The 12020-nt window shown below is 40.3% G+C and overlaps 1 protein-coding gene across 1 annotated transcript; it reads left to right on the top strand.

Annotated features, from left to right (window-relative positions):
• The first annotated feature begins 1023 nt into the window (after positions 1 to 1023).
• Positions 1024 to 7420, top strand: lrit3a (info leucine-rich repeat, immunoglobulin-like and transmembrane domains 3a). Its single transcript, XM_069670567.1, has 4 exons — positions 1024 to 1139; positions 2396 to 2862; positions 5828 to 6133; positions 6387 to 7420. Exons 1-4 carry the CDS (start codon positions 1024 to 1026, stop codon positions 7418 to 7420), a joined length of 1923 nt encoding a protein of 640 aa, XP_069526668.1.
• The last annotated feature ends 4600 nt before the right edge of the window (positions 7421 to 12020 follow it).

A 12020-nucleotide genomic window follows, 5' to 3' on the forward strand; every position in this document is an offset into this window, starting at 1 on the left:
GGACTGCATAATCAAGATGGAGGATTGTCTAAAACTATTTGAAGTCTGCACTCTGAATGCCTTTTTTCTTAAGCTTGAGGGTAATGTTTTAATTGTGAGAAACAGGCTAAAATGTCAGCAAGCCATGAACCTCTACTGGACCATTCAATTCATCCTTTTCAAATTGCGTGAGGAGAAAAAGCTGTGTGTGCCCATGCCATACCAACGTGTGCAGAAAATATGAAAGGGATAAACTACAGTGAACCTGACATCAGCAGGCAGGTTGAATTTGGCTCCCTATCCTAAGCCACTGCTCCACCCAGTCAGGTAATAAATCACATCCAACATTACACTTTGCACCCGAGTGCCAGACAGAACTCGCTTACACATCTTACATATGGCCCCCACCTCAATAATACATTTAGATTTAAGGTATTTCTTGACTGAAGGACAAAAATACCTTAAATGTCTTCTTATTTTAGAAGCAGGTTTACCACAGTGGACCCAAACCAGTGTCCAGTACAACAAAGGAAACTGATCAAACTAATCAGAGCTTCCCTTAAGAAGTTTTCCAATGTGTGCACCAATGGATTTGACAAAGTTAAGGGCATGAACATCAGTAAAATGGGAGGAGTGAGTGGGAATGAAGCTTTAAAAAGCAATGGCGAGGTTGGTACCTGAATGGATTAACAAAGGCCTGGCTGGATCACATGAGGGAAACCTCTTCAGAAATAGCTGCTTAGCACCACGTCCAAATGACTGGTCCTGCCCCGCGGCCTAGCTTGCGTGACCCTGTCAAACTCAAGGAAATCCTCCGCTAATCCACCCTCCCGCCCTCCCCCACACTGTCAATCTGACAGGTCACCTGTACTGTAATTAGATCCTCAGCCTGTGTACTGTTGCTGCTTTGAAAGCTCTTTTCATTATTCTCCATCTCTTTTTTTTTTTTGACGAAGAATACATCTTCAGGCGCTAAATGAATCTGGATGTCTTTGTTCCTGATCTCATCTCGATGTGAGAATTGTAGGCGCATTCGGTGAAATCATGCATCGGCTTCTCTGTTTGCATGTATTCCTATGCTGCCTCAGTATGGCTCATCCCTTCTGTCCATCGCAGTGCACTTGTGTCTTCCACGGACGTACCGATGGAACTGGAACCAGGTAAATCGACTCTAACTACACTCATAATATTGTTCATTTGGAAAAGATGTGACATTTATTCAAACTTTGGAAGAGGTTTGCCTCATTGGTTCACCCGCTCTAAACCTGCACTTGCAAAGTAATAAATGGTGCATTAAAAATATCACGCTATACATTAACCTCAGTGAAGTTTTGATTATAGGATGACCTCATTTTAACAAGCAACAATCTGCTTAAATGCAACGTAATTGTACTGTAAATGTAAAAATGTAGGACACTATAGCAGCATTATTACCAGGGCAATTAAATATTCATCTTTAAATGTGATATCAAAGTCTACACTCGTTTTTTGTCAATAGATATTAACAATAACAAATACAACAGAGAACAATTTGTACAGGCTCTGTTGACCTGTATTGACATAATGTACATTCCCTGGCACGGTACCAATCCATTTATCCCTGAGAAAGATCTAATTGTCACCTGCATAATCTGTCAGTGCTGAATCTTATTATACCATGAATCATTTCCTTGAAGTCAAATTCTTGCGCCAAAGAAACGACAATGTTAGCCTGCAGTCTTCTACAAGTCTGAAATATGTCCAGGAAATACTAACTAGCAGCAAACTATTCCAAAGTCCTTTGGCTGGCTTGTTTTAAAATGGAATTTTAACTAACAACAGAGAGGTTGATTTGTCACTTGTAACGCATTGTAAAAGGTGCCACGGCAACTGTGACATTGTTGAGGTATAAGGGCACAGGTACTGGTACAGGACTACTACACTACCATTTGCCATTATTTCTTCAAATGATCATATAATGCTAAAGTTAAACTGAAATGTTGTATATGGGCTATCTGTAACTAAAACTGATTTCAGATATGTCACCTCTGGCAGGAGAGGTCAAACTAAATGATCACTCACTATTCATGATCATAGTGATTAGCTCTGACCTGGCCCTTTAGGATGGACTACAGTCATGTCAGAAAAGGCGTCCCACATCACAACAGAGAGTCCGAATTGATTGATGGATGGATTAGTCGATGGATGTATGGATGTATTGATGGATATGTGGTTGCATAAATGGTTGAATGGATGCGTAAAAGGTTGGACTAACACTTAAGCCTTGAAGACTACTCATTAACTCTTTAAATGCTTCATATACTAACATCATTTTATGCATCATTGGAAAACTGTTAGGCCATATGAGTTTTATGAACATTTTAACTTCCTTCTTTCCTTCTTCCTTCCTTCCTTCCTTACTATCTTTCATTTTCAGATCTGTGCTCTGCAATGATCCGGACATGTCTGATATCCCGGTCAACGTCCCTGTGGATACAGTCAAACTTCGTGTTGAGAAAACGGCGATACGACGAATCCCAACAGAAGCTTTTTACTACTTGGTGGACCTACGCTACTTGTGGATTACTTACAATTCCATAACGTCTGTGGATACTGCAAGTTTCTACAACCTTAAAGTGCTCCACGAGCTGAGGCTGGATGGAAACATGATCTCCATGTTTCCTTGGGAGTCGCTGAAAGAGATGCCCAGGCTGAGGACACTGGACCTACATAACAACAGACTCACTAATGTTCCCACTGAGGCAGTACCCTACCTCCTTAATATTACCTACTTGGATCTATCCAGCAACAAATTAACCACACTACCCTCTCAGCTCATGGATATCTGGCCCCCGTTCAGTGGAGCGCCCATCTCTACTAATGCCTCTCAGAAAGTGGTGTTAGGTAAGGATAAAACAGTATTTGTGAGTGACTTGGTTTTACAGGATGACAGAACCTTAGTATTACTTCAGGAACTTCATTCCAACACCTGTTAATCTAACCAGACTAGTTCTGACTGACTCCAACATGCCCTGGTGGCGAATGCCAGGGCAAAGTCAAATTAGCTTATTCTAAGTAGTGGGAGAGTTGGCGCCTAATGTACATGTTCAATTTATGGTCCTAATTAACAGGTTAATATTTAACACACTGCCTCTTGGCATTCCAAGCCACAGTCAAGTTCACTGGAACTGGGGCAGAACAATCAAACACCTGTGAGGTATATTTCTCAAGCCAGGTTGAACTGTGACTTGAAATATTTTCAGTCAAACATTTATCACAAGCTGATACCACGACAGTTTGCTTCCTTTACATTCTCAAACACCGAAGACTTTACATTCTCAAAAAATAGAGATTTTACATTCTCAAACACCGAAGACTTTACATTCTCAAAGACCAGAGACTTTACTTTCTCAAAGACCAGAGACTTTACATTCTCAAAGACCAGAGACTTTACATTCTCAAACACCGGAGACTTTACATTCTCAAAGACCAGAGACTTTCCTTTCTCAAAGACCAGAGACTTTACATTCTCAAAGATTAGAGACTTTACATTCTCAAACACCGGAGACTTTACATTCTCAAACACCAGAGACTTTACATTCTCAACAGAGACTTTGCATTCTCAAAGACCAGAGACTTTACATTCCCAACAGAGACTTTACATTCTCAAACACCAGAGACTTTACATTCCCAACAGAGACTTTACATTCTCAAAGACCAGAGACTTTACATTTTCAACAGAGACTTTACATTCTCAAAGACCAGAGACTTTACATTTTCAACAGAGACTTTACATTCTCAAACACCAGAGACTTTACATTTTCAACAGAGACTTTACATTCTCAAACACCAGAGACTTTACATTCCCAACAGAGACTTTACATTCTCAAACACCAGAGACTTTACATTCCCAACAGAGACTTTACATTCTCAAAGACCAGAGACTTTACATTTTCAACAGGGACTTTACATTCTCAAAGACCAGAGACTTTACATTTTCAACAGAGACTTTACATTCTCAAACACCAGAGACTTTACATTCTCAACAGAGACTTTACATTCTCAAACACCAGAGACTTTACATTCCCAACAGAGACTTTACATTCTCAAACACCAGAGACTTTACATTTTCAACAGAGACTTTACATTCTCAAACACCAGAGACTTTACATTCTCAACAGAGACTTTACATTCTCAAACACCAGAAGTTTCGATGTCATATATATCTCTAGCAAAAGACAACTCTAGAGCCAACCTTACACTTTCGCCCATTGTCCTTTTAATATGATATTGTAGTAATTAATTGGAATGATGGTATCTACAGCATGAGCATATGAGAATAGGTGAGCAACAATTACTTGATGGTTAAGAGTGCACAACATACAGTATTGGCCAACTTATTCTCAGTCAATGACAGATGAGAAATGCATTACTGTTATTGAATAGAAGTATGTGTGTTAAACTAATTTAGCCAGAATATGTAATTTTGCCAGCAATTATGAGACATCATTTAATTTGTATCTGTGCAGTCATAGAAACTTTTCAAATGATTTAAAAGTGCAGATAGACTTATTTTCACCAGTTTAAAATCAATTTACAAACCTCTTGCTGCTCAAACATGCTACACATATATTTGAATGACTTTTAGACTTTGATCACAAAGGTCCCGACTTTTGTTCATCCACAACTTGGGCAATTATAATAATTTAGCATATAAATACAGTTTTCTTACCATGATTTTGGTATTTGTCACTGAAATATATTGTACCAATGGTACAGCACTGTCCTCCTTGGTGACAAGCAGTCAAGTGCCAGAGAGTGACACCAAAACATCATTTGTCCTATTAGAATACGAATTTAAGGTGTCATTAAATCAACTTTCAGTATTTTCTGTATTATTCTGAAAAATGTTATTATTTTATTGGCTGTGTTTTTTATTGCATTATATATTAGCAACTTCACTGTTTCTTTGATGCATGGACAGTGGGAAGGAAACTGTTAAGAGGCTGTATGAGGGCAAGCTAGCTTATACGTGCTGAGAGAAGTGGTTGTGTGAACTAGTGTACCTAAAGCTCAAACAGGATTAGGCAGTAGGAAAAAAAACATCCATGCACAAACAGACCACTGCTTCCTTAGCATATTTTAAAACCCTTTCCTGTAATTAGCAGTTGAGAGGTATGCTCACCTTTACTGTTTTGAATTTACAATTGTGATTTAATTGAAAAGAATTGCATTTAAAAATATAAAACGTTAAAAGATGGTCTGGAAAAACTGTATTTTCAGCATATAGTAAAAAATCAAACTCACTATTAAACTTGACTGTGGATTAAACAAGGTATTACTGATCTATCGAGATTAAAGCTAACAAAAGGGTCGTGGAAAGAGTGTTTGCGACACTTTGGAGGAAGGCCAGAGCCAGCTAAGGTGCTTTGCAACTGTTAAGGCAACCTAATCTGTTTAAAGGGCTTTCATATGCACTAGTTCATGTGCTTACCTATTGTGTTCAGCAAGTGTTTACAGCAGCCGTTACTCTATGCCCTACATATAAATTGGCAATTTGAAAAACAACTTTCTAATGTACTGGTTGCTTTATTGCCACAAAGTCATACCTATATATGTCGGGGGACTGCCTTAAAGCTGCCTCAATTAGTGATATATTTTATTAGTTATTTCTAATTGCCTTCATAGCACTGAAGTCTTAGTAGCTGTTCTGTTAGACCTGAATGTCAATTGCAAAAAGTCATGTTGCAAATTTGCGAACTTGTTTCATTTCCATTTCCATTCCAAGTAATTTTCCATTCACTGTTAAGGTGTTTGACACTGCAATGGTAAATCTGTCATCTTAATTTTGTAATTTTTTCATCTCCAGGCCTCCAAGATAATCCCTGGTTCTGTGACTGTAAAATCTCCAAGATGATTGAGATTTCCAAGATGACTGACACACCAGTGGTTTTGATGGACCAGTTCCTGACCTGCAGTGGACCAGAGAATCTGGCTGGTGTCCTTTTTCAGCGTGCTGAACTTGACAACTGTGTAAAACCAACGGTCATGACTTCGGCAACCAAGATTACATCTCCTTTGGGAAGTAATGTTCTCCTGCGATGCGATACAACCGGGTTTCCAACACCAGCTCTTTACTGGTCTAAGTCTGATGGCTCACTAGTCAACAACACAGGTAAATAAGGCCGGCTTTTGGAAAGTTCAAGTATTCCAGAAAGCAATAGCAATGCTGTTTTCAAACTCAATGAGAAGTATACCTTTAGGAACATATATACTGATAATAGCTTATCATTGCCTGCTGTGTAAGAAGCATTAAGGTGTACAGCACTAGTGCCAAGAGGGCATAATCCATTCTAAAGCATGCAAAGTAGTCCAAAACCTGGAAAGACCTGATCCATTTTTAATTTTGTGTTCTTTCCAATCTTCAGTCCAGGAGTCACCTGGGGACGGCATCAGATGGTCCATCATGAGCTTGACCGGAATATTGCCCAAAGACGCTGGGAACTACAGCTGCAAAGCTAAGAATGTTGCCGGAAACGCGGAAGCCACCATTTCTCTCTCGGTCGCTGGTTCTGTCAGTACCACCATCCCTCCACTGAGCCCTACCATCAGAACTGGACCAACTAGCCAAGGCACAACATTGACTCCCAGTACGTTCATTCCCAACTTGTCCACCGTCACGCCCACGGTTCTCCCAAGAACATCAACAACAGTATCTGCTGTCCCTAAGAGGCCAAAAACTACCCCCAGCAACACTGCACAGAAAGGCTCACTCAAACAAGGAAAAATCCAGCAAGGAGGTAATGGGAGAAAGCTTGCAGCAGATGAAAAGAGCAAAAAAAGTGATGCATTAAAGTCTGTCAATGACTTTAAGATTGTCGAGGAAACATCAGACAGTGCAGTGTTGCTCTGGACAGCGGATGGCTTACCAAATGATGCCCCTCTCACAGTTGTTTATTCTCCCTATGGAGAGGAAGATATCAAAAGGACGGTGGAGACTACCGCTGGCAGTGGAAAAGTGTTCCTTGAGGGATTGTCATCTGGGATGCGGTACTCTGTTTGCCTTGTCGCAAAAGGTAGTGCTGCTGGAAAAGATCCTTGCGTTGAATTCTACACACTGGACAATGTAGAGGATGGTGGGCAGAGCCAGCTTTTTGTCATCGTAAGTGGTATTGCCTGTGCTTTGGTTTTGCCTCTTATTGCGCTGTTGCTCTACAAGATTCTCGCTCTGTATTGCAAGGGAAGCAACCCAAATATGGACGAAGAGGAGCTTGAAAAAGAGAGCTATGTCAAGTTTGAGACAATTTCAATGAAACAAAGGACCTTGAACCCCCATCCAACGGAGCTTTGGGCAAGGAGACAGACTAATGAATCAGAGCGAATGCTCCTGTGCTCCAGGTCCAGCATTGACTCCCAGATGACATATAAGAGTGACAGTTCCCGCTCAGAGTACCTCTGCTGACACCAGGGATCAATTGCCAATTCCCAAACGCCATGGCAATAACTTCTTCTCTAAAATACTATTTATTTGCCTTTTATGACACTGATAACCTATATACTATAAAAATGTTTATAAATCTTTATAGATATGCATTTATTTTTTCACATCAGGAGAGCTGTAAGGAAATTATTTTCTGCATTGAATGGTGTTACACATTTTCTCTGCGTTTTCAATTTACTTTTTATCAACAAAAGTTCATGAGTTTGGAAAGTGTAAGCAGAGAAACATTCACTGGAGGTGATTTAGGCGTTCAAAGGAACTTTAACAAACTCAATCAGATCAGCAAATAAGTGTCCGACATCTTCATTCAAGCCATTATTTCTTTTGGAGCCTTAAATTTGATCAAGAAGTTTGAATAGTTCACACTACAGGACAGCACATTTGTTTGACTTATAACTTATAAACAGTACCACACAAAGTGCGTGTCAGTAAGCTGTGAGTGAAGCTTTATGTTATACACATTGCCAAAGAGTCAGATATGGATAATATGTGGTGTCAAAAAAGACCTATTATCAACTTCCCATAACATTAACATTATTGTTCCATCAAGCTTATTGTTGCCTTAATTGACCAGAAAGTACTGTCAGTGTGTTTGATAGAATGTGCGAGTTGTCTGATAAAAGTTGTTTCACGAGCCTGTTTCTATGACTTTGTGTATATAAATGTATATTTGTCTAAAAATCGACTTGTTTATTTGTTTTTAATAAACTGAACATTTGGGAATTCTATCATGCTGCAGCCAGTTTTCTGTATAGATAGGTGCTCATAAATAAGGTCTGTGTAGGAAAGTTTATGAAAAATGTCAAATGCATAAGAGTTCTAACAAGATTACTTCAAAACCTAGTATGTGGCTGACCGCATTAGGTAAATATACTTATACTTATACTTACTTATATAGCGCTTTTCTAGTCTTTGCGACCACTCAAAGCCGCTTTTACACTACATGTCACATTCACACACACATTCATACACTGATGGCAGAGGTTGCTACCCATTAGCTATGCCACCGGGAGCAATTTGGGGTTCAGTGTCTTGCCCAAGGACACTTCGACATGTAGCCTGAGAGTATAGCTTCCGATTGAAAGACGACTGACTCTACCACTGTGCCACAGTCGCCCCACAATGTACTGTAATGTAGGTCAATGTACGCTTTTGTGGGCAATGTGTTACAAGGACCGTACTTATGAGGCCCATGACAACGTGTTAGAAAGCAGGTGCGCGCTGCTGACGTAGGTGAGGACAGCAGAGGAGGAGCGGAGGAGTAGCCCCGCCTACTACCCAATTAAAGTATCCAGAGCCATATAGACAGAGAGTTGCGTCAGTGGAGGTCCAATAGGCTCCATGATTCGCCATTGCAATGTCGCAACTCTCTCTCTCTACAGCTGTGAAAGTACTGTCACTCAGTCAGTCAGTCAGTCACATACAGACCTGTGTGTAGGGCTGACCCCGGCGGTCAGCCAAAAACTGCATTTATTAGTATATTACATAAATCAAATAGCCTTGCTATATATTTTACAAGAAATATTCCAATGCCACAAAAAAAATCTGTATTTTTGAAGTTGTACCAAATTTTAATTAAAAATTCCCAGGTATTAAAAAAACCACCAGAAGGACCAGAACTCTCTGATAACCTTTCTGACTTTTTCATCAACAACAGATTATGAGACAGTGTGCTCATTGTAGGCTAAACCAGGTAAGACGAAATAACAGTGTTACAATGTACACTGTACTCCCAGCATAGTAATACCCTCATAATACGAACACCATCATACACCATCACCCTAATGCTGTTGCATAAAGAGAAGAGTACCTAAAAAACCTATATAAAATGTATTATGATGTCCAACATAGAGGCTCCTATCAGTAAAAGTATGATCAATATCATTGATAAACAGAAGTAGGCATAGAAAGGTACAAAGACATATCATATGTGCTCGCTCAGTTATAAACAGGAGCATACGTGCTCATCCTGAAAATCAATGGGTCACAGTTGTCACGCTCTCTGAGTGCCGAACAGACGCTGCTGTAAATCCTGATAAGATGATGGGTGGACCTGGGAAAGTGTTCCCATGGATACCTCTGCACCACCAGCTGTATGAGCCTGAAGCGCTAAGTAATCTCTAATACCAGCTGTGCTGTTATCATGGCAACGACCAGGCTGTTTTACCAAACACGATGAATGGATGGCAGACAACAATGGGCTGGGATGTTAATGATAGGTCAACTATGAATGGATAGACGGATAGATAGACAGCTGATAAACAGGTACATAGATAGCTCTCAGAACAAGAGGGTCAAAAGGATAGCATGGGGGAAAAAAAGACAAGGACAGATATAACAATAGGTCAATAAACACAAAGATATATACAGATACAATATCTTCTTTAATTCTAATCTCCTTTTATTGTTCTTCTTAACAGTTGCCACTGGGCTGTGGTCCATGAAACCAAATCCAGACAGAGCAACTGGTGGTTGAGAGGCTAGAGACTTTACAGTTGCATCACAAATCTCCTGGCAACCAGTGCCATTATAGCAGTCTAGTGGAAAACAGGCCGCAAGTAAGTAGCGACAGAATACATAACAAGGCTAGAAAAAGCTATTGTTTAAACACATTTGTAGTTTTGAATTCTTTAGATAAGGAGATAATCTGCAATCTGTTACCTTTCCACCAATTGTATTTACAGCAAACATCATGGAGAGCTTGGAGAAGTGTTTTCACCCTGTTTTTGTAAAAACTCGATGTGTCAGAAATAGTGAGTACACTTGTAAATATGTTGAATTTACAGTCACACCTGCTCAATATGTTTCTGTTGTAGCAAGGTTCAACTTTAACCACTGCTGATGGCCCATGACCACTAAAAATTACTCTACAGCCACCAAATATCACCAGTAGGGCGCCTCCCTCTGTCCACCAAGTTTAATCTCCAAACACAATAATGAACCCCATCCTTTGCATACACAATGTTACAGCACCACATGTTCCCTATTCCCTCTCACTAGCATTAGCGATAAATTGCTGTAGCAGTGACTTCACTGTCTTAGCAGATGTAGTGGACACAATCATACAGCAAATAGACACTACTACTACTACCTGTTTTTGTGTTGCTATTTTGGTTACTTGGGTTTTTTTTCTTAAGTTTAAAATAACCAGTGGCACTGGCTCAGGAGGTTATGGTAATGTGATGTCTTTGTGAAGTCACGTCGTACAACAATAAACGATATGATAATATTTATTTATAAATACGGAATACAGATTTTAGGCAGCAGCAAATGTTGGTCTAAGTTGGCAGGTACTGTCAGCCAGCAGCATATCTAAATAAAGAGTTACATAGCCTCAGGTGCTTTGTATTGTACTGGTTTGAACGTGACTCACCCAGCTGGAATTAAGGACTGCAATGGCATGAGGTGGCACTTAATACAACAGCAGCATTAATCTCTCGCTATCCAAGAAACGCACTCTGCCTGGTGATTCAAAGCCATGTGTGATTGTCATTTAGCACACTATTCACGTGAGGTGAAACTGCCAGTGGTGAAAATCGTGGGAAAGGTTACTGCCCTTCAGACTGCTAACATTAGTCTGGAGACAAGGCCACTTTCTCAGCCGTATAAATCTTCTCCTGCTCCTCTACGAGGTTAATGGTGACGTTGTGGATGACAATATCCTAGTCATGGAGGGAATGAATAGAGGTTTTGGTTCCTGGGGTCTGTTAGTTGTTCTCCAGGGTAAAAAGAGGACAAACAATTTAGGGATAATCTGCTCCACTCCTTCTCCGTTCTCTCTACGTTACTCATTTGACCGATTCCCCCGGAAGACAGACGTACTTCAACAGGAGATGGACTGACACACTGACTCCTCACTTACAAACAGGGCACACAACAGAGCATGTATTGTGTGTTTGGCATGTGTAAATTAAACTCAGACTGTAAGTTTATGTCAGTTATGAATGCCGTTATAGTTTGATAAGGGTACTAATGGTTTAATTTTGTTCCGTAATGTATGAATGGATTCCTATTTTAGCGTGCTCGGTCAGATAGCCTTCTTAGCAATGTCCTTCTCCCAGTGCCTCTTTCCCCAACACAAAAACTCTGTCTCAAACAGACACATCCATCCACATTGAGAAAGGACGAGGGTCAGGGGGTGGAGTGAGGGTAAGATGTTGTTGTTATGTGGGACCTCTCTTTAGTCCAGCCTCATTTCTTGCATATTCTACATTCTGCTTGAGACACTGCAGACTGCAGTTTAAAGAAAATCTTGCTCCAATCCTGGACTTGCATGTGCAAAATTTACCACGGGGGTGTCAGGAATTTCAAACTTTGCTTCCAAAACAGACTGGCAGCCACGGGGCCAAAGCGGGGAGTGAGCAGGATCCCACACACTGTTTTTTTTTTCTTTTTGGTGGGCAGTATTGCCCTCTTCTTTCTGATAACTCCATCTTCATTGGGGTACATCTCTCTTTTGTGTGACCTGCGGTATGTAAGCTCTGCTGTCTCTCTAGGTTGAGGCCTCGGACAAAGATGCCAACAGTCCACAAGCAAACGTTGCTGAAATTCGGGGAATACT

The sequence above is a fragment of the Semicossyphus pulcher genome, unplaced genomic scaffold, assembly GCF_022749685.1.
Source record: "Semicossyphus pulcher isolate SPU_LCO1_2020_fin unplaced genomic scaffold, fSemPul1.0.p SCAF_2, whole genome shotgun sequence".
Lineage (NCBI taxonomy): Eukaryota > Metazoa > Chordata > Actinopteri > Labriformes > Labridae > Semicossyphus > Semicossyphus pulcher.